Source organism: Excalfactoria chinensis, chromosome 15, assembly GCF_039878825.1.
Source record: "Excalfactoria chinensis isolate bCotChi1 chromosome 15, bCotChi1.hap2, whole genome shotgun sequence".
Taxonomy (NCBI): domain Eukaryota; kingdom Metazoa; phylum Chordata; class Aves; order Galliformes; family Phasianidae; genus Excalfactoria; species Excalfactoria chinensis.
In genome coordinates, this window is record NC_092839.1 from 11,310,120 (window position 1) to 11,335,958 (window position 25,839).

General features: G+C 46.5%; 2 protein-coding genes across 5 annotated transcripts; both read right to left on the reverse strand.

Annotated features, from left to right (window-relative positions):
- Positions 1–275: 275 nt before the first annotated feature.
- On the reverse strand, positions 276–16,863 carry CASS4 (Cas scaffold protein family member 4). Of its 4 annotated transcripts, none has more exons than XM_072349861.1 (7): positions 15,880–16,863; positions 7,831–8,256; positions 5,246–5,350; positions 4,714–4,857; positions 3,077–4,408; positions 2,208–2,267; positions 276–1,476 (listed from the first exon to the last, which is right to left on the reverse strand). In XM_072349861.1, exons 1-7 carry the CDS (start codon positions 15,901–15,903, stop codon positions 1,063–1,065), a joined length of 2,505 nt encoding a protein of 834 aa, XP_072205962.1. In that variant the 5' UTR covers positions 15,904–16,863; the 3' UTR covers positions 276–1,062. The 4 variants fall into 4 exon arrangements, with proteins under 4 accessions (XP_072205962.1, XP_072205963.1, XP_072205964.1 ...); XM_072349862.1 differs by lacking the exon at positions 15,880–16,863 and adding an exon at positions 13,386–13,579; XM_072349863.1 differs by lacking the exon at positions 2,208–2,267 and having other exon boundaries at positions 633–1,476.
- Positions 16,864–25,710, reverse strand: CSTF1 (cleavage stimulation factor subunit 1). The gene is made up of 7 exons (XM_072349865.1): positions 25,585–25,710; positions 24,841–25,011; positions 24,035–24,230; positions 22,518–22,795; positions 21,488–21,685; positions 20,531–20,921; positions 16,864–19,752 (listed from the first exon to the last, which is right to left on the reverse strand). The coding sequence occupies exons 1-7, from the start codon at positions 25,702–25,704 to the stop codon at positions 19,493–19,495; spliced, it is 1,614 nt and encodes a 537-aa protein (XP_072205966.1). The 5' UTR covers positions 25,705–25,710; the 3' UTR covers positions 16,864–19,492.
- Positions 25,711–25,839: the final 129 nt, after the last annotated feature.

Genomic DNA, 25,839 nt, shown 5'->3' on the forward strand with positions numbered 1-25,839 from the left:
AGCCGCTTCCCATTCATTGAGCGGTGCGTTCCGTGCCCGCATTTAAACCACCGCACGGAGCAGGACTGCAGTGTGAATGGGGAGCAGTGACGGAGCTGTTCTGTGCACAGACACAAGTGACGGCAGCCAACAGCTGCAAGTGCAACCCTACCCACCCCCCGGCAGGGCGCAGACACGGGTACGAGCTACCAAGAAAGGCCAGACTTTACAAATTCAGATACAACTTTTAAATAAATTAGTCGAGACAAATACAGACAGCACGGGGGGAAAAACAGCCCACACGGGTCAGCGGGGGTGGGGACGGAGGAGGCGACACGGGATGACCGACGTTAGACAAGGTGGGATACGGAGGCGCTGCCTGGAGGCTTCGGGCTGTGATGGAGCCGCCATCCCCGGGGCTCAGAGCTCTGCTCGCGTTCTGTGCACGCTCAGGCAGCAGCGGGAGCATTTCTGATTAACAGCAGTGAGATGCAGTTTGTGCTGTAACGCGTCCGCTGTGTTTGAGCATCAAACAGCTGCAAAGGGAATGAATGCGCTGGGGAAAGAACCCAAAACAGGTTGGAGTCGAGTGCTCCGGGAACTGCTGCTATTACACACAGTAATACAGCACAGCTTACAGAATGGTGCACGGCTAAACTAGAGAGAGGCTTTACATACTCAGAAGGGAAAAAAAACACAATAGGAAAATATTTCTGACTTGTGTAGAAATTAATATATATATATATATATATATAAACACAAATACCATTTGCTCAAATACTCAGCAAAAATTCCTGCCCCGACAGGACATTTCTATAGTCCAAGTCTGAACAGCAGGGAAGGGAGCACACATTTAATTCTACACATCCCTCCTTCATTGTGGGTCTTCACCTGCTAGAGGTGCAGCAGTACCAAAGGAAACTGCCTGGCAGGGCTGCTTGGGAGGACTGAAGGTTGGCACCACTGAGCTGCTCCTGCCCTTTGGCTGCCAAGGGAGTGAAGAAAGAACGGTAACAACACAGAAATTCACGTTGTGAGCATCGTTCCAAATACGAATAACAGTTACACAAGGTGAAGCCGCTCTCATTCGAACATTGCTCTGAACTGCTGTGTGTATTTAGACAGCTCATCATTTCTAATCTGAAGTTCCCTCATTGCGTCTGCGTTTGGATATTGGATTGCTGCGTTTTTGGTGGCGAGAGCCAGGTTCTTCAGGAGGCTGCAAAACCGGCTGCTGCTGTGGAGGATGTCGCTCCGAGCCTCCCTCAGCTGTGTTTCCTGGCAGAGAGAATCCACTATCTTCTGCCCCACCATAATGATCAATTTGCTGTGGGATATGAAGACTTCAGGCGGCTGCTGACTGCTCAGGCTGTTGTTAAACACAGCAATGGCCTTGTGCAGGGCACCGAAACACAGCCTGCACTGCTCCGGAACAACAACTTTTTTTGCAGAATCCGGCTGGCTTCGAACTTCATTCTTTTTTGTAGATGGCAGCACCTAGAAAGAGGGTTCAAAAGAACGGACTCAGGTTGGTGGCATGCTGTCTTTGTTCTTATTTACTCTACAGCACTTTCTTACATTCTCCCCATGTTTCCTCACTTAGAGGGAGCTCTGTTGGTTAAGGGACACCAAAAGCTGCCCCGCCACAGCCCAGCACATTTGTTTGTTTGTTTGGCCATCATCTCCTCTCCACAAAGTACTCGTCTCCAAGGTGGTTTTTTCCCTCACTTACCTTTTCCCTGAACACCGTTTTAATAATGGATGGCAGACAATGTTTGATAGTTAAACATCAGCCCTTAATGAAGTCTGGGCTCCAAGCTTTTGGACAGCAGAAAACATTTAGATTTGATTTTTAATGGTAATGACTTCATGAGGGGCATGAATAATTAAAGCTGTACAATAATGAGATTCAGTCCTTGTAGCGGTGCATTACTTTGAAATATTACCCGTCACGGCCTTACCCCAAATGAGACACAAAAGCAAAGAGATAAAGAACCGTAGGACTTCAGAGCAGTTAATTACATTTAGGGAAATAAATCTTTTGCATGGCAAAGATTCACAGCAGTGGCCAAAAAACCTCCAGATGTGGGAAAATGAACAGGGAAAGCAAATACACCTCCGTGTGCAGAGGTGGGCATCCAGACACTGGAATTATTTTGGATTTTAGCAAGCACAGAAATGAAGGAGTGGAATTCCTTGCATGTCGTAGTTCTCAAGATCAGAAATACCTTTGGTTTTGAATCTCTACTCTTCTCTGACACTTCTTTACCAGAAATTATTTTCTGTGCCTGTTAAAAATCAAAATGAAAGCAACATTGAAGTGGTTGATATAAAAAATATAAATGTACTTTGCACTTATTTCAAGGGAAATGCTTGCTGTGCAGATTACATTATGGACTACATTGCTGCACATATTGGAATAGTTTGTAGTTTTCTTCTACTTAAACTGTTGTGCAATCCTGTAAGAGCTACGACTGAAATCAACATCAACAAAACACGTTTCCTACATTCTAAGGACATCCAGCTTTGCTTCGCAAAGCCAACTAAGAGAATGAGCTCTTAGCAGACATTACAGTAATTCTAAAACAAAGAAATAGTTCTACCAGAACTCCAAAAGTATTCTAGCAAATAAGTGTAAAATTCAGAGTAAGCGCTTAATCTGTTATTATTGTTATTAATAATAATAATAATAATCTACAGAACTACGGTATATCCTAAAGTAGAAAATCATTATTACCTGTATCATGATGTCAGGGTTGACAAGTGAAACGTATGGGCAAGGAGAGATCTACTGGGTTAAGAAACAAAGCTGATGTACAGACAAAAAAGTGACTCTCAAATGAATTGAAAAGGGCAAGGTGCAAATCTTTCTCAGTTTTGGCTGGCTTCATGGACAAATTGTCTCATACCGGTTCTCTTTGTTACTTGTAATTACTGATCATTGTACCCGTGTGATCGAAATTCTGAGTTCACATAAGGTCTGGATAATGGATAGCAATGCAAACTGAAGTTGGCATTGATACAAAGATAAAACTGGGCGAATGAGAGTGTCTGCAAATGATCAAGAATATAGACTATAGAATCCCGCTTCACTAACCTGTAGCTGAACGTATTCACAGTCCTCGGTGTCATTTTCTTTTGTCGTCTCATTGCTGCCTTGACTTGGGTTGGGTTTATCAGGAGCATTTCCTGGAAGCGGATCTATTTCTATTCTTCTTGGTGCCATGATTTGTTTTGGCATTTTAGATCCCAGGCTCACTCTTGGTTGCTTCATGTCTTGCTCCTTCTCATTCTTTCTGAAGAGAAGCTTTCCATTGGCAATGATGATGGACACAAATCTCTTGAGATCATCTGGAATTGTGCGGGCAACCATAACAAAGCGATCGAGATCGTCTGGGTTGTTGTAGGGTTTCTTGAGGACCAAAACCTCCAAAGACCAGTTGCAGTTGTTTAGAGCTTCTCTTGTTTCTGTCAAGATTTGGAATGAGTTCAGAAGAATTTCTAGCTGCTTTTTAATTCTGATCTGAAGATTGTTATCAGTGAGGTAGGATGCGTTTACCTTTAAAGCTCGAGCAAAGGCCAAGAATTCTCCCAGTGACACTTTGATGTGATCGATGGCCCTATGGATTTCTTCAATGTTTTTCTCTAGGTGCTCTTGTAATCTCCATTTACTGCTCACAAAGATCATTAAACTTGCAACTGAGCTAGATACACTGTGCTGCAATCTAGTCAGCGTCTCTATGGCCACCTCGAGGTCCAGCTTAATTTCTGTGGCAGGCTCTTCTGATGACGACACAGAAGAGGACTCAGAAGAAGAGTCTGAGGATGTAGAAAGAGTGCTGTTCCTGCTGTCCACACTAGAAACAGACAACGTGTCATGTTCTAATTTGGTGTCTCTCGGGAGCTGTGGGGGAACACGGTATGCCTGGTTTCCAGAACAGTTGCTGTTTTTCTCCATCCCTTTCTTAGACTGGATAGCAGTGGGCAAACCTTTTGGAACATCATAGACATTCCCTCCAGGAATCTGATTCTCAGCATTTGAAGCCAGGAGACTCGGGGGTATTTCGCAGCTACCATTCTGCTGCAAGAGAACATCCTTTGAGGATGGAACGTCATAAAGAGGGACATCTGGAAACGTTAATTTCCGTTGTGTTGGTGGAATATCATACAACTGTGGATTTACAACGTTGGCTTCAGCATTTGTTGTTAGTGCCTTGTACCTGGCCGGGGGTATATCATATAGCACCTGGTTCTCTGTGGGATGGACAGAAGAGTTGTGTTTTATTCCTGTTTTTTCAGGTGATATTGGAATATCATAAATCCATTCTGACTTGCGAGGATTTGGCAAGGTGTTACAGTGACCCCAGTACTTCTTCTGGGATTTCTTCTCTGAAACATCAGTTTCTCTTTTGGGTGGGACATCATACAGCTGCAGCAGAGCACACAGGATTTCAAAACAGCGTTTTTCAACAAGAAATAAGAAACAAAACTAAATTCTCAGTGTACAGATGTACGCAGTAACATCAACAGAACGATTCCGCAGAAAGCCCAGCCCATATTTTTATTTCCTTTCTACAGTGCACAACCTGCAGATGTGAAGGCTAAAATAGATGTGCTGATGCAATCCCCGTTATCCTTGCTTGCAAACACACTCGGGGAGAGGTTCAGCACACATGCCTAACATCAGAGCACTAATGGGAGATTATTCTTTCACGACCAGAAAGTCTTACTTACATTGCCCACTACTGAATCCTGGATAACAGCTCCAGCCTTCTCTGAGCTGGATGGGACGTTGTAGAGCTGCTGCTCTTCCTGGAAGTGCTTGGGAGATCTGGCCAGCAGAGAGACCTTCCGTGCTGCAGGTGGAGTGGCACCACTCTGGCCAAAGGGAAAAGAATCAGGTCTCAACTCACATTAAAGCCCCCTACAGACTCCCTTGGTATTCAGGGACGTTCTGGTCACATAGCTCCTGGTTTCCACAGTCTAGATCAGAACTGTGGTAGTTAAACTGAAGGTGCTTGGAAGAAACATAACCAGGTTTAAAGCACATTTCCTTGAATTTCTAACCAATTCAAAACAGAGCTACTTTGTTTGGAACTTCCCCCCCAAAAAAACATGGTTTTCTGCCAAATTAAAAACAAAACCAAACCAAACAAACAGGAAAATGCTAGAATTAAACCCTAAAGCTTAATCTGCATTCAGAGGCTCTATGGGAGGGAGATGAGTTGGGACCTAATGGTCTGTGGGAGACTGAGGGAAGACATACCTGTGTGAGTAAGGACTCCCGGCTCTGCATGGATGGGACATCATACACCTCGCTGGTGATGTTTGGCACTGAAGCCCGACACGCTCTTGGGAGAGTAAAGAGGTGCTTAGAAGGAAAGGGAAAACAAAACAATAATGAGAAAACTGCAGTGGGCAACAAGCGTGGGATATCTTTGAAAACTCAGCTTGTTGAACAGGTCATGGCTGTAGGAGGAACTCTTCAGTGATTCACAGCCTTTAGCTTTGTGCTGATGGCAATAGATTTGGTATTTTCTCCTTTGCTACCACTTCTGCTTTATTTCACATAAGAACGGGCATGTGTGAATCAAAGAGAATCAACGTTATTAACCAAGGGAGGGAAAAGATCTGGAGAAAATTCAGCTTCTATTATCTCTCAAATCTTTTGACTCTCTCCAAAGCAGAACTGTTAAAAAAAGAAAGCGGGGAATTTTCTACTTCTCTCTCACAGAGCCATCAGGTCAAGCCACACTTTGTGGGAGTAACAGCAGCAAAAGGATACAGGCTGAGGTGTGTTACTCTGCAGTTGTGAAGCATTTAGTTGTTTGGGAGAAAGAAACACAATGACCTCAGTGTCCTATCCAGCTCCTTAAACAAAGAAGTCTATATGGGAATTATATTATTTAGGCCAATCACAGACTAATTCCGTATGCATAAAACCTTGTTTTAAGAGCTGAGATCAGTAGTAAAGATACCAAGAGATGAATGTTGGGAAAGACCTTTCATCTGATGCTGACCTTCATCCATTTAACACATTCAAACCTGGGCAACAAGCAAAACAACAGCGTTTTTAAACAGGGTGAAAGCACGCTGGTTTTGGTTTATTGCTTTCAGTCATCTCCCTCAAAGACTTACAGTGGCTTTACTCAGCTGCTCGAGGAACAGCTGAGTGTGTTGGCAGCTTTGCCAGCTGTCTGGTAGGATCTAGGCAGGGCAGTCCTGATTGCTCCAACACCCCTGTGTGCAGCCTGTGACCACCACAATGCAGTTGTTGTAGCAACAGCTGGGACGTTGTGCAAGATCCAGCTCAGGCAAAGCTGAACTTTGAAGTAGTAAGAGCAGCTAGAACTTCTGTTTTTTCCTCTTTTTTTTTCCCTTCCCCCTTTCTCTGGTAGAGAAGGCAAGGCATTGACTCACAGGAAAAGCTGATGAGCTCTAATGTTGGGCCACTCACACAAATGAAGAAATAGATGACATTTTCAGGGCCTGGTTTGTTGGCACAATGTGGAAAATGGCACTGATCTGACTTTACTTTGCAAGTGCCTTGCCTTCTTTGTGGTTAGGAGTGCAGAGAAACCAGCTCACAGCAAGTGCACAAGGGTCTTTGGCAACCTCAGCCCAGTTTGAGCTTGCCATTATGGAAACAGTACACGAGGTCCGGGAGTGCAGCTGAAGTGCTGAAAATACAGCTTACAGTCACCAGAAATTCACCAAATACGCCTCTTTTCCAGCACCTATTTGCTGCACCAAAGGAACCAGCACCTCATTCTGTAGCACAGTGGGAGGAAAGCCAGCCAGCTGCGTCCTGGAGATCAAATGCTCATTAATTCAGACTAAAGGGCTGTACAGTTTGGGGTTGGACTTCTTTCCTTTGCCAATTAACATCTTTAATGTGATTTTCTTACACAGAATAAAGAGCTACCCAGGGCTGAAGAGCTCGTGGGACTGAATGAAAGCCTGCACTTGGAACTCCCTCCACACCTGTTCTGTTTATCTTTTATAATAAAAGATTCCGCATTAATCCCGTGCTGAAGAAAGCACGAGGCTTTGATGATGTAACACTGTGACATTTAATCAAATTATACATTTCCCACTCAGATGTTTCAACTGAATGCAAGGAACAGGGAGAAAGAAAAGACCACATTGGCAGTTGTAATGAAGTCCTGCAAAACAGGGTTTGTAATCCCACAGCACTGAGGGGCTGGTGACTGCTCTCATCCCATGTACTCTGCTCATTGCCTCAGGAGCAGAAATGGCCCAGGAGAGGATCTGACTGAGGCCACACTCACAGCTGAACGGCCCCACGTCCTCCCACATGCCTGAAGCAATGCTGCTGCTTTGTGCAAGCATAGTGACAGCCTACAAGGCAATGGCTCTCCAGAAAGCAGCTGAAAGACAGCCTTGGCAGAGGATAACTTGCTTGTTAGCAATCATCTTCCTGTGTGGTTGTCTGCAAAGAACCCTCTGTGCACCAGGAGGCTCTGGATAGACGCATGCTGGTGAGCAGCAGGAAGGCGCTGTCTCTTTTTATTTTGACCTTGGGGTGGGTTTGTGAATCATTTCTAGATTCCTCCAAGCAAATGGTTCATTCTGTACTTCCCACCATGCTCTACAGCCCTCTCAAACTGTTAAAAAAAAGGTGAGGCACTACAGAATATAGAGCATCATACACTGCCTCGATCAGCTTTTCTCTCATAATGCTGGGATGGAAGTCACAAGAATTTCCTAAATGCTCTTTGGTTGACTTTGCTGCAAACTGCCCTGGAATTTTCCACCCAACAGCCGTTCAGACCCTTCCCTCCCCCCAACTTTAATGACAGCTCTTGGTCCCGTGCTGCTCACACTTACCTGCTGTGTGGAGCTCCGCGTCCTTTCACTGAGCAGCTGTGCAGCCAAGGCTGGCACCTGGTAGACCACCTGGGCAGGCAGGGTGGCAGCCCGAGCCGGCGATGTCACCCACCCCTCCATCTTCTCATAGGTAGAGGACGACGCGGTGCCTTTGGGCACAGAGGGCACCTGGTAGATGTTCTGTGGGGCCACGGGCGGCTCTGGAGCATCGCTGGGGATGGCAGGAGGCGGCAGAGCTTGTGGGCCCACCAGGAGCTGCAGGCGGTTGGCGGGAGCCAGGCCTTGCCGTCCATGCAGTGAGCACCTCCACCAGCCCTCGCTGCCGACCACGTGCTGCTCCAGCACTGTCAGGATGTCCCCTCGGCGGAAGGCCAGCTCGTCCGAGCACTCCGCCTTGTTGTCGTACAGAGCCTTTGCCAGCGCGTTCTGAGGGAGAGAACACAGACAGCACTGTCACACCAACAGCAGAGCACCTCTGCTGTCATCTCAATTTGATACAAAATGCATGGGCTTGAACTGAACTGATGCTTCAGAGCATCACCTGCTTCTGGCATTTGTCTGCTGTGCTGTACAGAAGTAATAACTCTACTGTATGTTTCTGCATTGCTTCTCCCACCAAAGGGTCTTGGAAGTGTAGCTGGCATTCATTACCTGGACTTCGTGAGCATCATGCTATGATAAATGGGTGGTTTTCCCCATAAGAATTCTGTGAATTGTTTGTCAGAAGCCAGAGGAAATGTGTCACCCAGCCTAAAATAAACCTCGTCCTCCCTGACTGCTGCCTCGTTTATCTGAGGGCTTCAGCTGCACATTAGTAATTGTGTCTTAATAGAAAAAGAAATGAACACACTACTTATTTTCCCTTAAATGTTTCTTTTCTCCTTCAAGCCTTATGAAGGCAAACCCAGCAGCAGTGCTGAGAGCTCAGTCTGCTGGCAGTGCTGGGGCAGCAGCACTGAGGGCATCAGCTCCAGTGCTGCCCATCTCAGCCCTCCATCAGGCTGCAGAGCTGGCTCCTATTGCATCACAGATCCCAGGCCAACAACGCGTGTCATTTAGCTCTGGGAGAAACTCCCAGCCCTGTGCACAGTGATGCCACATGCATTGCTCTTTCTGCTGGCTGGGCAGCGCACCTGGGAACTCAGCTTCAGGTGAGAACAACTGGAACAGTGCCCTCATTCCTCTCTGTGACACAGACGTCACTGTGCACTGAGGCATCTCCAACAGTGCTCTTATCACCTCACCTCTCTCTTTTATATATATATATATGTATGTATATGTGTGTATATATATATATATATATATATATATACACATATATATATATATATATACACATACTTGACGCCAGTGAAGAATAGAGTTGATGGATCACAGGAAACCCACAGGAAAGCAAATATTCATACTTTCCAAGCCTCATCACCACAGGGCTGCTCTACCTGCCTCAGTGGAGCTTATACGTAGCCTGGCAAACATGAGTGATAACCTTTTATTTTTAGCATATTGATTTTGGATATTTGCTTACTCCGGATGGGATGAAAGAATGAAAAGCAGCTGCAGCTTCATTCATCTGAGGCATTTCTGCAAAGGGTGAAAAGAACTGGAGCTGCAGTGCTTTCACACGTAGCATTTGCTGTCAGCTTAAAATGTGACCGACTGCTTCCCACTGGATGTTCCAGCATTAGTTTCTTAGCAGAAAGTGCAAGTAACATCCAAAGAGATAGCACCCAAATAGGAAACATGATGCCTTGTATTTTTGTGCAGAGCATTTGCTGTAAAGTGACAGCTGGTTTGAAGCAGCAGCAAACCCATTTGTCAGCTCAGCTGATGGAAGTAGCCTGCTGTTAGCAGCACACCCTTCTTCAGGGGAATGGCCGTGAACAATGGCCTTGTTATGATGCATGGACTTGTCCATCAGCAGCTGCCAGAGACAGACAACAACAGTCCCATTTACCTTATGGCATGCTCTGATTAAAGCAGCCTTCTTGCCTTGGACATGGCAGCCCGCTTTCTCTCTAGGCAGTGCCAAATGCTCTCTCTGAAGTCAGCCTGCCAGGAATCTCCTCAGAGAGCAGCACGGGCTGTGCCTGCACTTCATGCATTGTTACAACGAAGAGGAAAAACAAAACAAATGCCAAAAGCCAAACCAACCAACCAACCCCCCACGCCAGTGTATAAAAGTGAACAAAATACAGAAGTCCAGTTGCAAGCTGCACTTCTTGTTGAGTGAACATGCTGATGTTCACCAGGTCAGAATTTGATCTGCACACACCACAGCCTGTGCACATCTGGACCACTGCCTCAGTTACAGAATGGCCCCCAGCTGTACTCAGCAACACCCAAACGTGACCTCAGCAGGTAACGGTGAGAGGATTTATTCCAGCTCACCCCATCTTTGCTGCTGCGGTGATCGTACTGGCAGGGATAGATTGAATTTAAAGCCCTGTGGTCCCTTTGCGACATCTTTCAGCTTATTTAAAGGAAAGCAGAGAAACTTGAGAAAGTATTTCAGTGAAGCTTTCCTATTCCTTTCTCCTTGGAACTAACCTCAGAAAGAGTTGTACAGAAGGCAGAAACAAGTAAGAAAATAGATCACTAATTTGTAACAACCAAACTACAGGAAGGCCTCAACCCTCGAACTCAATCCTCTTTTTGCATCCTTATATCACACCACAAGAACTAAAACAAGAAAACCAAACCACAAGACACACAACCACCAATTTCTATCCTCAAAGAGACTCTGCGGTGCATTTTCGGTGCCCTCAACCAGGCAGAAATTTGCAGCAGCTCGCTGCAAAACCAACACAAATGTTGGCCCAGCACTGAAAGCACAACAATGCCCAACGTCCCAGGTACTGATGAGTGTATTTCATGGGAAATACATGCAAGAAGGCATTGAACCAGCTGGTTTTGGTACTGGCAAGTGCTGTAGTTCCGTCAGCAAAGAGCTTTCTGTGGGTTAGCTGCTTTTCTCCTCTGAGGCACAAGGTCACCTGCAGTGCAGCTCAGCTCACCTAACCAGGCTGTGTGCCACACTTCAGGCCCTAGTTCTGCTTCCAGCTGCCCAGGACATATGTAAAGAATCACTGTGGCAGCCCCTTCCCTTCCTGTAAGCAGAAGCATCTCTGACCTTCCATTAACCGTAAACAAACTTTGCATTCCCAGGGTTGCAGAGACTTTATGGGATGCTTCACTGGGAGGAAGCTGTGCTTTGGGGCCGCTGAGATCTGCATGTTTCCTTTATTAGCAGAGGAGCGGAAGCGGGTCTGTCTGACACCATCATCTGCACATTGTGTCATCTTGCTAATGTGTCCTTACAACGACCAACATGTAACGAGCACTAAAGCAATGCAGATGAGATCAAAGTGTTTTACTTTGGCATTTGTTGCTTTTTCCCTATCAGCAGCCCTATAAAACTACCCAGAGACGAAGTACATCTTAAAGGGCAGTTCATCATCCCATGGGAAAGCACTTTGGAGGACACTGCTGTTACCCCTTCCCTCTGCTCACTTAGTGAGGCAATGATAGAGAGCAGACCTGGAGGGCAGAGGCTGCATCCTCAGCAACCCCCCTACATGGGAGTCTGTGACCTCATCACTGCAATGTTAATTGGTCATACACAGCCAGCCATACCGAGCAGCTTTATACCATAAGGCCTCCGGAAGCACAGGTTCAACTAAGTTAGCAGTGAACAAGTTTCTTGTGTGCCCATTTCTAGTGAATTTTAGACCAATTGCTCTAATGCAAGGCAGTCACTCTCCGTAATTTCCATCTTTATGATTGGTTCCTTACCCAGCACTGCTCACAACACATCCAAAGCCCCATAACCTCAGTGCAGTGATGGGAATTACAGGGCAGTGCTGTTGACCAAAGCCTGGCTACATCCAGGCCGGCAGCCATCTCCCCTTGTTTGTGCAGTCAGGATTTTGTTCCCATGCATAACGCTTCCATGCCAAGTTGAAGGAAAAATAAACTGCCATTTCCTGACATTTCAAGAAGGAATGTATGTATTTCTGGCCTTTGGTTCCTGTTGCTATCCAAAGGATTTTACTGTACGTTCCAGTCAATTTCCCTTTTTTGAGTCTTTTCTAAATCTTTTAGTACGTTAATTGTATTTTACCACAACGCTTATTTCCACACGTGAACTTTAAGATACACAAAGCAGCAAAAAGCTGCTTAGCAGTGGCTGCTCAGGACACAGGCAGAAGTCCCTGTGGGAGCAGCTGCCTGGAGCAACCACCCATCACCGGCCGCAGTGGGGCGGACACCCACAAGCAGCAACTGCTGCCTGTTCTCCAGCCGGCTGCACAAGCAGACAGCCCATCACCCCGCACCTTGCAGCAGAGCTTCTATTGATGCTGTGGGGATGGCAGAGGCCCAGGGGAGGTTGTTCTCTCTGATTCATAATGAATCAGCAGCAGCACCACAGCTTCCAGGCACTCCAGCTTCCTCCATCTCCCCTATTGCAGTTGTCTGCTCAAAAATGTTACTGAGATAGTTAAGATAAGATTCTGGAGAAGATTTCAACTGAAAATTAAAATATGCTCCTGGAAATGAAAGAGATGCCCTCCCACACACCTCTACGTGTGCTGCACTGTGTGGTTGTTAAGGCGGAGCACTCAGGGACTGCAGGTCCTGCTTGGAGCCGCAGCTGCTGAAGCTCAGCTGTGCTGTTGTACACAGAGATTCACTGCTGTGTGCAGCCAGACAGCCCTTGCTTAGCACAAAACAAGCTCCTAGCCCACGTCTGCTCACGCACTGAGGCAAAACAATGACAAGCAACCACATACCAGGTTTCATTCATCCAAATATTTCACTGCTATTTCAAAGCAGAGCACTACGTCTTAAAAGCAAACAGCACCACTACTACTTTCTGCTTTGGAGCTTCAGTTCTCTTTGCAGAAGCATGACAAGGACGTGGTCAGTCCCTGTCCTAGAGAGCACACAGCCTACGTTCTGCTGACACTGCTTCAGCAGTGACTCAAGCTGGCAAAGCATTTCCGTTACCTGTACCCTCGTGATCAGCATCTAATCACCATAAGAAGTGCAGCATCCTCTTTCTCTTGAAGTAAAACTCAACTTTTAGTTCTTCATACTAATTGTTTCCAAGGAAACATAGAGGGCACAGGGCATCCCTACAGCCCTCTAGCCCCTACTCATGTAACCTTTCAGCAAGGCACATTACTGCCCAGTAATCACGGTACAGAATCTCACTCTTATCAGCCTTACTGCTGCTCTTCCCAATGAGGAATCTCTTCCAGCTGAACTCAGGTAAATCATAGAATGGTTGGGTTGGAAGGGACCTCAAGGGACATTTGGTTCCAACCCTCACCCCATGCAGAATTGCCAACCACTGAACCCGGCACCAGGTAACCCACTGTGTTTCAAGGGTTCAGACTGCACGCTTTGACAGTGACCTGTAAACAGGAGCAGCAGCACACACTGAGAAGCAGCTCTGGCAGATGCAGGTCTCAGATAAATGCACTTCCACTGCCAATATGATAAGCCATACAGTTAAATTAAATGCACCAGAAATAGGATAATCCAGTACTTACATTGACCTTCATTTCAGTGCCTCTGCTACTCCATCCCCCAAGCAGGACTGAGACCTCTGAGCCCGGGAGCAGCTCCGCTCCTTCTGCACCACTGGGAGCCCCGAGCACAGCGCTGCTGGGAGCAGAGGGAGCTAATTACGTAGCACCATTATCTGCATGTGCTATTGGCCTGCAGCTGCTGCTGCACAGGGCACGCAGATGTCCCTCACCCCCTGGGAAATGCCTTTCTGTCTTACAGCTGAATCTTGGCCGGCCAATGGGGGCGGTGGGGATGAACCAGAAATGGATCTATTTGATTTTACGGTGTTTTTGTAGCGTCATCTTTTCCTCCTGTTCTTTTGTACTTCCAAATGTCTCCATTTACTTTGCAATTTTCATGTCTGAGTTTCTCAAAATCTGAGCAGATCTCCTCTGTACCCGGGGAAACGACTGCAAAACAGCCACATTCTTTAGAGGCAGAAAAGCTGAGGAGGAAAGCTAACCATTAAAGCTAACTATTATAGCTAACCATTAAAGCTAACCATTAACAGCGGGTGAAAGGGCGTGCTTCTGTAATTATTAAAAGCTGTTCAGTGCTATCAAACAGGAGTGTTATTTAGCATCCCATCGCTGCTATTCACTCAGCAAGCTGTGCCCAAGCAAACATGCAGGTTTCACTGCTGCAGACTCATTCACATCATGTGGGGTTTTATGCTTTTGCTTTTCTTTGGCTGCAGTGTTCTCCTTCCTCTTTCCATAGCAGCTTCAAGATAAAATTAGGCGCTCCTGCGGCCACAATCACTTCACTAGAAAAGCCACACATCTCAAATAGAAAAAGTTGAATTGAAAATGCCTTATCAACAAAATCTACACCTGTGGATGGGGCTTGAAACAGAGAAGCAGTCGCTGCAGTTATCCCAATGAGAAGGTGAGCCCAGAGCAGCCCCAGGGCAGTGGACAGACCCAGCAGCACTTCCAGGTTTGGAATGGGGCTGTGTGGCTGTGGATGTTTGTATTCCCAAGTGGCGGAGCTCCCAGAAACCAATCTCCATGCACTTGGTTGTGGACAACGCAGGAAGATAGAAGCCGAGTGTTTCAGATGGAGTGGCAGATTCCAGATTAACTTCACGCGTTCTTAGGAAAAGCCTCTGGTTTTCTTTTGGTAAAAGCACAGAAAATGTTGCTGAGCAGCAAGAGAGCTATTTCCCAAGCACAGCCAATGCTGACCGCGCCGCGAGTTGCACCAAGATGTGCAATATTTCCTGTGCGGACGATGCTGCAGGAGCAACAAGAGAGAAATCCCACATTTCTCTGGGTGTGATCCTACCCTGAATCCATCTTCAGGAATGGTTTTCCACATGAAGGTGGACGAGGCAGGGCACAGAGCGAGCATGGAGCGCTGCCGGGCAGAGCAAAACTACTGCAGGTGCTTCAGCAAGTCCAGAGAGTGGGAAAAGCACCACTTCCACACTTCGAATGGCACTCAGATATCATAATGAACAGCACTGCCTGATGATCTCTTATAAATAGTTTATGAAGGATGTAGCAGAAAGAAATCAGACTTTTTCTTGCTATTATTTCCCCTGGATCTGGCTGGGTATGCTGCGGATGGACTTGGAACAACTCTGGAAATGATCGTGCTGCCATCAGATGGATTTCAGCAGGCCGTGTAGGAAACCTCGAAATAGCACACCCAGAAATAAACCCTCTTTGAATAGATGTCATGCAACAGACCCTGGTGACTTCACATAAGAAACTGTTCTGCCATCGCTGCATGTCTGAGTGGAAACGCTGAGTGCAGCCCATGGCTCACCAAGCTGCTCACTAACTTCTTCCCCTTGCTATGCTCTGTACCAGATTTGCAGGCGGCAGTTTGTTTTGTCACCATTGGGACCATCATCAGGGGTTGAACAGCCATTCTGTTACGCTGCTCGTTAGACTTGCAGATGGTCGGATGATCAAAGCACCGAATAAAGAATTAAGACTTCAGTACTCTGACCGTACAGCAGCAAGCTCTTTATCCATGTCTATTAAAAACACATTAGGACAATGTGAACACACAAAGACACGTGGCAAACCTTGCAGATCGCTTCCTAATAAAAACTGAAACCAAAGAGAGCAGTTCAAATCTGTTTCTGCTTTGTTGTTACATCGGGAATTTATCTGCAATAGGATGACTGCGGCTCCCCATATGACTCTGACAACATGCAGCGTACACAATGTTATCACAGAGCAGCAAAGCAGGGCAGCCTCCAGGTTGTCTATCCATTGTTTCACATGTGTTCATTCACAGGCAGTCATTACTGCTTTGTTTGGAGCTCCCCCAGTGACAGCATTTTTCCCATTAATGAACTGTCACACAATAAAAGCTCAGTCAGTACAACGCAGCCCTGCCCAGGATGAGAGCATCAAACACCTCCAACATCACCGAGCCTGATGCTGAGCCCAAACATCAATCCCTGCACTAGAACCTTTTCGCTTCTGTGCCACGTTCAGACAGCCCAAAGCAACGTACCTTTGCAGTGTGGCTGCTTCTCATGCTCACTCCCAGCAGCAGCACTCAGAGCGGTGCAGAGGTGCTGTTGAGCCCTGGTGCCGTGCAGTCGCTGTGTGGGACCCGCAGCTCTGACAGCCCTGCCCTTACAGCATCCAGCAACGCGTGCAGGCAGCTCTCGTCAAATACAGCATCTGCAACAGCAGATAAGATGGAAAACAAAACAAAACAAAGCAGGAAAACCCTGCCAGCATCGAGAACTGAGAGAAAGTCTGTCCGCAAGCGGAATTGTCCTTGAACTGTCACCAGCTTGCTGCAATTAACCACAGCCAGAAGCGTCACCCTCCTTTTCTGCTGCCTGTTCCTGTATTTCTTTGTTTAGAAGTGTGACAAACACAAGAATACTTCATACCACAAGAGGCTGCACAGCCCTCGATAGAAAGAAAGCTGCCACAATCGTACCAGTTCGGGGTTCCTAAGCCAACTTTTCATTCCTTTCCAGGCTGTCTCAGTATTTGAAGCACCAGAATAATTTTTGCTGATACATAAAAGTGGCTTTGAGAAAACCCCAAGTGTTACCATACGTGAGCCTGGTGCATTCAGAGGCAGCATCCTGCCCTGTGCCAGGCAGAGCAGAGTGGTTCTGTGGCAGCATTGGAGGGGTTTTTTCAGCCATGCACACAACGCCCCACCCTGAGCTGTAGTTTTCTTACCCAGTTTTACTGGAATTCATGGGGCACTTCTAGCATTAAGGCTGCATGCAGGAGAAACACTTGTCGCAGACCAGCATCCTCCGTGGGTCTGTGGGAAGCATCAACGAGTGGCAAACCAGCAGAATTCCAGCAGCATCCCTTTGGGAGAGGCCGTCCCCAGTCCCGTGTGTCAGTCGCCATCAGCACCCCAAGCAGTACTGAAGGCTAAAAGGGACAAACCCAACACTGTGACTGTCAAAGGAAGGGCTGCCCAAACCACAAGAGAAGAAATTGATATTGGTCAGTCAGCAACATTTCCCCAGCAGAATTTATCTGCCCAAGGGAAGATCCTTCTTGGAAGGGCAGCAGGTCACTACTTTCTCACTGGCAAGTGCTCGAAGCCGGGGCAGCTCACAATCTCAGGCAGGAATTCTGGTTTTCAAGAGCTTATTTACACATTTGCTTCCTCTTTCAGGTTAAAGAAGAGCTGCCCTTAATCTCTGAGAAATAAAGAGCTTTAAACAGGGTAAGAGCAAAGTTTGCTAGTCTCAGGTGAGATTCTGGAAGGCTCTAACAAGGACATCTGAACAACAAAGGAAGATGGTGAGCTAATGACTGTACTGGTAACACAGGTGCCTCCTACACCTGGAGCAGATGAGTATCCATGTGCCACAGCACTCTGCTATCTAAGAGCACCAGCAGCACTTACCACAAAAGGGCTTTCCCATAGCACCCCCATCCCCTCCCACCGCTATCCCCATGGATTTGCACTCGGCTGCTGAAGGAGAACACAAACAGCAGTGTATGCATGGCTGCTTTTTGTAAAACCTACTGAAATCAAACTATTTTAATCAGATCAATATGAACGTCCTGCAGCCAAATGCCACTCCGTTCTCTCTCCCTGCAGCATTGTCTCTCACTGAAGTACTGCTAAGACAAAGACAGAGGAGCTCATTTCAGGATGTTTTCTCCTTAACACATCGCATCTCCACTTCTGTGTTTCAAGACCAAAACAAGCAAACCAAGCTTGCAAAGAATTAAGGAATCTTGAAGTGAAAGCAAGAACGTTGCTAACTTAACAACTTCAGCACTGGTTTAATATACAAAATACTGCCTTGAAAACGGAAGAGCCCAAAGATTCACAGCAAATGAGTTCTAGACAGCTGTGTTACCAGACTTGGAAGAAACACTTCAGTTCAATAAGAACGACCACTGCTCCCCATTTAGCCCACTGGTGCTGGTACCACAGGGCTGCCTTGCGGAGCAGTACAGCATGAGTTAACAACTGTGCCATGACTTCCCTTTTCCCTCCCACCAAGCTCCAGTTCTCCTTGTTCCTTCACCAAAAAAGCCAGCAGAACCCACTAGATGGATGGGAGGCATGAGATAAAGTTGTAGGCATTTGATGCAGAGAATTGCTAAGTCTAATACATTTGTTCTGTACCGCTCTATTGTTTAAGAATATTAAATTGCTCTTTAAAAGAACAAAAAGGAAACACATACTGCAAGTCTGCCAACCGCCTGATTTGAATGCAGTGCAACAGAGCGAATCAGACTGTAATACATCCCACATTCTATCCCTCCAATATTCTGCTGTCTTTTACATAGAAAACTAATACACCTCCTTCGTTATATATTAAATAATCCTTAAAAAGATAATCTTTATTTATATATAGACAAAACCTGCATCCTCATCAGCCCTTGGCAAGACACTCGGTGGCAATGGAAAGTTAATCCAACAGTAACAACCATACATTTAATGAAAGCAAGCGCTGAGCTTCTGACTAAAGGAAACTTATTCCCAAATGTGAATCTGAAAAGCACTGTACCGCTGTGCTGCAGATGGAATGCCCGAAGGATCTCTTAAAACTGCAAAGACCAGAAAATAAACCTCATCTATAAGAACACGCAGTGAATTTTCAAATGCACAGAAGTTTTAACCACGTATTTCTTGCTGCTCTGTACTTGTAACCAACACAGTAAGATCTGGGAAACTCCGACTATCAGACACAACAGGTAGAAGAAACAATGAGGCTGTTTTTAAATTCAAAGAAGTGCTCAGTTGCTGTGTAACAGACTGACGGAATGAGAACTCCTAAAGGAAGCACATTTACATTTCTGACATATAGGAAGAAAATCAACATCACAGGTTTCTCAGGGGAGTTACTAAAGGGGCTCTATTGCCAGGTTACTCTCATTTTCATATGCTGCAGCACTGCCACATTGAATAGCTTCAGCATGAACATTCCTTGAATTTACTTTAAAGATTACACTTAAACTGTAAAGAAGACGAAATTTCAAGTCTGAACTTTAATATCAGAACTAGAACACCACTTCTTCAATGCATCTAAACAATTTAAAACCACGTTTCAAATTCTTATGGCACAAAACCGGCTCAGAATCAGAGGCCCACTTGGCCAGCTGAGGGAAAGAGACTGAAAGATATAAAAGAGCATCAAAGCGTGAATCGGAACCGAAGATGGCTTAAGGCTTCATTAAAACATTCGCCGAGTTCTACCGTCGCTCATGTAATCCATTCTTTAAACAGACTTTAGGGGGATTGCACAGATACAATGCAGAGCAAAACCGGCTCACACTGCCCAGTTTGAGCAAGATTTAGTCACATTATCTTTCACAGGATTCAGAAAGACAGGAGAATAAGTTTAATCCTTCCTGCAAGGATCATTTTATTCCACACCCCAACTCCTTGAGTAAAATCAGAGATGACTTTAAAAAAAAAATTAATGCCACACACACTAATAAAAAAAATTAGCGTGGGGCAAAACTTCAGTTTCAGTAGTTCCATATTTTTCTGCCATCTGACAGAATTAGAAACACAACAAAAACCAGACACAGCGTAGCTCTCATTTAGGCATCTGTTGGCAGTACAATCAATAGATGATAGAAGGAATCTGGATAATCATTCTTTTATAAAGATGTCCTTAGTCTGTTGTTGACCTTCTGTACCAAAATCTAGCCCTGTAGTCATCACTGCAGGTCATGAAGCCGGGGTTGGTAGGAGAATGGACAATGCAGCGGACAATGCTGTTGTGCCCAAGAGAAAGGAGGTTTCTTCGCTCAGCAGTTCTCGAATCCCAGCAGCAGAGACTTATGGTCCTTTCATCCGGCAGCAGCACGTAGTCTTCTGTGTGGTTGAAGACTGCCTGTGTCCTGTGCACTTGACGTCCACTCAAACCAGCTCCTGAATACATGCAGTAAAATACAAACCGAATAAGATCACTTTTAGTTTTTTTCCCAAAGACCCAGAAGTAAACTACAGCAATTGACAGTAATGGGAAGTCTATTGCAGGGCCTTATTTTCTCAGTTAGCATACAGGTAAAACAACTACAACCTTACATCTTTTGTACAAGGCTTACAGCTAACTAACTGAAGACCACAGTTATTGGTAAACACAGATTCTCATTATCATTAATAACTTCTGTTTTCAACACACAGGCCACATAACGTGCCACATGATGTACTTCAACCACACCTCTCCCCCTCCCTTCAAAGGGAATTTGTTTCCCATTTACGTGTTTATGTTGCAAGGAATACACTGCTGCATCCCACCTGGTATTTGCAAGTCTTTATCGAGGAGGTGCTGCACCCTGCTGGCTGGCAGCAAACACAGCCAGTGCACAAGGACTGCACACACCCAAACCATGGTATCCAGTTCTTTTCCACCAGCATCCACTCTACTGTCATGGTATGACCCCAAATAATAAGCACATGACTTTTATCTGAAAGCTTACCCCAGTCATGTAACTTATCACTCAAGTTAAATAGGTTGACACTGACACAGATTTTCTTCTGGAAGTATTGTACATTTTCAACTTTTGGGGCCATTTATCCTCACAAAAGCAGTCTCTCCTTATGAGTTACTATTCAGCAGTAACAGATCTCATTCTTCAGACACCACCACCTGCTCACTGGCCAGCATGTGATAAAGAAGGTCCCTGGAAGGTCAGCTGCCACGTACCTGTGTACTTGACCAGCGTCCGACCAGTAGATATCTCCCACAGTTTAGCTACAGAGTCTTTTCCACTTGACAAGATATACTTGGAATTCTTGGAAAAAATGGCAGAACAGACTTCAGCTCCATCGTGTGCCTTCTCAAAAGTGGTGATACAGCGATTTGAAACACCATCCCATAGTTTGATGCATCCGTCCTTACTTCCCGTCACATACATGTTTGCACTGGCGTTGTAATTGACCGAACATATGGCATCGATGTGCTGATCTTGAGGATTGCAAGACACAAAACACTGGAAAGTATTGATATCATAGAGTCGCAAAGTAGGGTGCTGGGTACCCACAAGTATGAAATCTCCAGAAGGATGGAAAGAGATTGAGCGCAACATCTCTGCTTCCTGTTTGATCAAAAAACACATAATTGGTGTAAGTTGAAAAATAAAAAGCAAAAATTGAAGTGGCAATTGTGGTGGCACTAAAATGCTTAAAAATAAACTACATTATCAATCAGCACAAAATGTTCTATTTTTGCAGAACAGAAAACACCCTGTGTATTATTTAAGTCTCAGGCCACACTGAAATGTATCACAGTTTTTCCCCTAGAGCAGCTTGCTGTGCCCGTCCATTGGATACTGTACAACAGCAGCAGGTTTTGTCAGCCACCACATAATCATAAACTTGCCTCCAGAACCAAGAAAACGCGGATGACTTCAGAGTCATCTATATTAGATTGGGTCTGAATTAACAAAAAGCCAACAGGCACAAGATTCTACGACTATACCTATAGGTAAAGCTATCCATCATGCACAAACTCACAATGCATTACTAGCAGTCTTCATATTCTGTAGCTGCATACTCCTACGTACCCAACCACTTGCATACTCTGATGCAATTCAGCTCACTAATACCTCAATAATCACACATTCAAGATTTGGTTGCTCTGAATTGGACTACTGTATCTAACCTGTATGTATTTGAAGGCTCTTTTGGCAGAAGGTTTTGAATAGTCAAACAATTTAAGTGTGTAGTCCCTTGAACCAGATGCTAGGATCTGTTCTGTAGGATGAAAAGCTAAACATGTAACTTCATCCACGTGATCATACAGAGTCCGAATAACAGGGTGATTTTCCATGTTTTGCTGTGCTGTCTCATTCATCATGACCTACAAAGAACATTGAACAAGTTAACGTTAGAAGGTAGAATACTCCTTTGACAGGCAACGTACTATTTTCACTTGCATGACTGATTATATCACTACCTTTTCTGACATATGACTTGGCACATTATCACTTATCTTCATTACGTGAAGATGTGATACCTTTACAGTTATGAATTCTTATGAAATAACATCCCAGTATCTTTACAAAGGTTATTGGATTTGCTCAAGGACAAACTAAGCCACAGAAAACTGGTGTTTGAAAACACATCACCTTCATGAACAGTCCAAAGCAAAAGACAATACTGACACACTAAATAAAGGGAAGCAGTACCAACTGGGAAAATGGCAACTTCCACTCATGTTGCATTCTGCAGGGAATCTGGTGAGCATCCAGTGGAAACAAATAACGAGAACTCAAGACAAACCCCCAGAAAACCCCTTAAACTGCTGGCAGGCAAGTGTGCTAGAGAAAAAGGAAGCAAATATGTACTCTGTGAAACAGTACTGAAACAGCCACTGTGAGCTTTGAAGGCCAGATATGAAGGTAGATTCATAACTAAACTGTTTGCATGGTAATAGAGATGATCAACATCTATTAGAAGCAATTTCTGGCTCAGCTCTCCAGAATGCTGCAAGGAGTTACACAGATATACTCGCCCTGTTTCTTCTACCTTTTCTTCAAGGGTACTTTATAAGCCGTTGTTGGAATAGGAAATACGTTGAGACAGATATTTAGTCCAACCCACTGAGCCAGCCACAAGGCACAGACATGGCACAAAACAGAGACAGCAGCTCAAGAATTCACACAGTGACTATGATTCAAGTCATATTTTACCTCAATGGGCATAGCGCTTTTGGCCAGCATTCTCTCCGTATCAAGAATTTTTATTGAGGCATCAGCAGATCCTGTAGCTATTAGTTGTCCATCTCTGCTATACGTTGCTACACGACATGGTCCCTTATGAGATGTGACATAACAAGTCTCATACTCAGAAGCCTCGGGAGACATGGTCTGTACATCTGCATCAAATTCTAAGTCGATTCCTGTGCCTGGAGCTACCGTATCTGACCGTCCAATTGCATATTGAACAGCACTGTCATCATTCTCCATCCCTGAAAAGAGAAAGTTGACATTCTTAAACCAGGCTTATCTCCTCTTCAGACAGGCAGGCTATGCTCATGTCTATCCTCCACACTTCTTTGGTAGCTCTGAAGGTCAGGATTTAAGAGAGAAAGCCCACGCTGAACAAAGCTAAGCTAGCAGAACAGATCTACATGTAGTACAGCAATATCTCTCATGAAGAGTGAAAGGCAGTTTGACTAAACACAGCTGTGTTCAGCTCTAGCCTAACTGTGGCAAGACAGCAAGTAAATATAGAATGGTATTAAGTACTGATTACTTATTATTAGCTAAAGTCACATACAGAAGTCATGGAGATGCCTTATAGACAGGTTACAAAAGGGTGCAACAAGACTCAATGCTATTACATGAGAAATAGAAGCATTTATCAATTACTCTTTTACTGAACTGAAGGAAGAACATCACACAAACTACCATCCCAACACTGCTAATGAAAATTATTACCTGAAACCCATCTTAAAGAATCATTTTGATTTGCAATATGCATCTACACGACACAGCCAGTTCAGCACTGCAAGCTGCACCAAGGCAAGGACATGCAAGTTTTAAGCCAAGTGCCTAGCTGCAGTTAGCAGCTTCACAGAAGAATTCGTTCTGCTTTCATCTACAGACTGCCAAGCCTGGTAATCTTCTTTCAGACAGATGAGGCTCCACACTTTTACCCATAGAAATCAACTAGTTCAGGCAGCAGAACCAGTTCAGTTACAATAGAGAGAAGACATGTTGTCATTGTTAGGACTCTTCCAGTAACCCAGCTGGCTTGTTTTAACAGCAGCTCAGGAATTCTAATTCCTTTTTGCAGCACATTCATACTTTCAGGAAGACGCACAGAGAGAACATGAAACACACCTTTGCCAAGATCCCAGATTGTGAAGCTTGTGTCCTTCAGAGTGGTATATAAAGGCCAATGAAGGCAGCCAATGGAAGGACTTACTCCTCCCTTTCCAGCATGTCCAGGAACAACCACACAGAGCTGTGCCTTAGCAATGGATCTAACTTTCTATTAGATGTGCAGACTCAGTGATCCTGTTTAGCACTCAGAACGAAACACAGGCTATACGTAAAGATATAAAAGCTTTGTGGTTTACTACAAAGGCATAGAAAACAGAATTGATGCATTCTCAGTGACACTCCACCACTCACAAAGATTCAATCCAAGGATCTGGGAGCACAAACCTCACAGTAATTCTCTTGTTTTAACCCCAGCTTACCTAATTTAATAAGATGCAGCAGTTGTTCAGACGGCGCACAAACTGACTGTGGTTTTATCTCGTTTATTAAACCATTGGCAATATTTATGTATCCATCATACAGAAGCTGACTAATGATTAGTTTATAAAGTTGCTGACGGTCTTTCAAGCTGACTTTTGTCCTATACATTGTGAGCAAGGAATGCCTCGGAGGGGCCTGAAATGAACAAATAGGAAGAGTCACATCCAAGAGAGTTGCACGAAACAATTAAAGCTTTTATTTAAAGCGTATCTTGCCGAGTATCAGCAGTAACGGCACTGAAACTTTAGGTGAGACCGAGAAACGAAAGACAGAGAAAACAGGAGAAAGCTGCTGCGCCTTTATTGCAGAAACAAAAACCCGAAGGATAAAAAGAGCACGAATTGCATTAAGGAGCAACGGAGGAAATAACGTGGAGAGGAAAAAAAAGACAAAAAGCAGCTTTGGAGAGCGGGGTTATTGGGCTGGGAGCGCCCAGCGCGCCTTGCCGGCAGCGGCAGGCAGAACGGGGAGCAGGGGGACAGAGCGGGGACAGAGCAGGGGATGGGCAGCGTGGGAAGCCCGAGCGGCAGCGGCTCCCGGCCCGCACAACCCACCGCCCTCCAGGCGCTGCCCGGCCCGGGGACCGACAGCCGGAGCGGGAGGGGGCGTGTGGGGAGCGGGGCTGAATGAGGGCGGGCAGAGCGCTGAGCCGGGCGGCGCCGCGCGGCCGTTACGGAGGGCGCAGCGCAGTGCCGAGGCCGCGCAGCCGAACGCGGAGAGCGGCACGAGGCCGCCTGATACGTACCGAGCCTTCCTTCTGCCTCCCTCGCTCTCCCCCTAAAATGGCGACCGGAGCCCTGAGCGCATCGATCGGCGGCGGCGGTAAAGGAGGAGGCGGCGGCGGCGGCCGAGACCGAAGAATGCTCCGCCGCGAGGGCTGCTGCATCGAGCGCCCGCAAATCGATTGGAGGCGACTCTTGGGGGAGAGAACGGCAGCGTCACGTGACCGCTGACGCAGACAGCGCGCGCCGCGCCGCTAGCAGGCCCCCTTCCCTGTCACGTGACGTGCGACGCGCGAAGGGACCCCCGCCCGGCGGGGAAGGGGCGGGCTGCAGGCGCGGCGCCCCGCGGGGCTCCCGGGAGTCCACTGTCCCTCTCCCCCACCCTCCGTCCCGCGGGGCCGCAGCCGGTGCGGTGGTGTCTCGGGCAGGACAGGCCTCGAGCAGGCCCAGGCGTCCGCGGGCCGCCCCGCGCTGCCCATGGGAGCGTGCGGCCGGCCGCTAAGAGCGCAGCAGCTGGGTGCTGGGAGTGCGTGTGTCTCGGCTGCAGGGCGCCCGCAATGTGCCGCCGGGACAGCGCAACACTGACATGGGGCGTTACAGGGCTGAGAAACGAGCGGTCGGCGCTGCTGCCCGCAGTGCCACAGTGTTTTATACACAGGCCTCACGAGTGTTTCGGGCCGCCAGCACGGCCGGCCGCCCCGCTTGCAGGTCCCGCAGGCTGAGCGCCTGCCCCGCCGCCACCCTCCCCACAGCCCCGTCCTACTCACGTCAGCCTCCAGAAATGGCAGCCGAAGCGGACGTGGGTCGAGGAGGGGGGCCGCCATGCTCCCCATGCCCCGCGGCAGCTGGCGTCGGTCACATGCGGCGGCCACGCGACGACCCGACATCTTCTTTTTACCTATTGTGTCCCGCTCGTCGACACCAACACACCAACACACCGGGACCGCCCTCGCGCCGGTTGTTAAGGACGCGGAGCCAGTGACAGGTTGCCTTCAATCGCACTTCTTCAGAGGCCGCACGCG

Excerpts from the sequence above, each read along its gene's own strand:
- CASS4 (XM_072349861.1), bottom strand. The coding sequence starts at position 15,903 with ATGAGAAGCAGCCACACTGCAAAG. Across the intron at positions 4,858-5,245 it reads GGGAGTCCTTACTCACACAG|AGTGGTGCCACTCCACCTGC; the intron begins GTATGTCTTCCC and ends CCCTTTGGCCAG. Across the intron at positions 2,268-3,076 it reads GTGAATACGTTCAGCTACAG|GCACAGAAAATAATTTCTGG; the intron begins GTTAGTGAAGCG and ends GATTTTTAACAG.
- CSTF1 (XM_072349865.1), bottom strand. The coding sequence starts at position 25,704 with ATGTCGGGTCGTCGCGTGGCCGCCGCATGTGACCGACGCCAGCTGCCG. Across the intron at positions 22,796-24,034 it reads GCTGCATCTTATTAAATTAG|GGATGGAGAATGATGACAGT; the intron begins GTAAGCTGGGGT and ends TTCTCTTTTCAG. Across the intron at positions 21,686-22,517 it reads AAAGCGCTATGCCCATTGAG|GTCATGATGAATGAGACAGC; the intron begins GTAAAATATGAC and ends TGTTCTTTGTAG.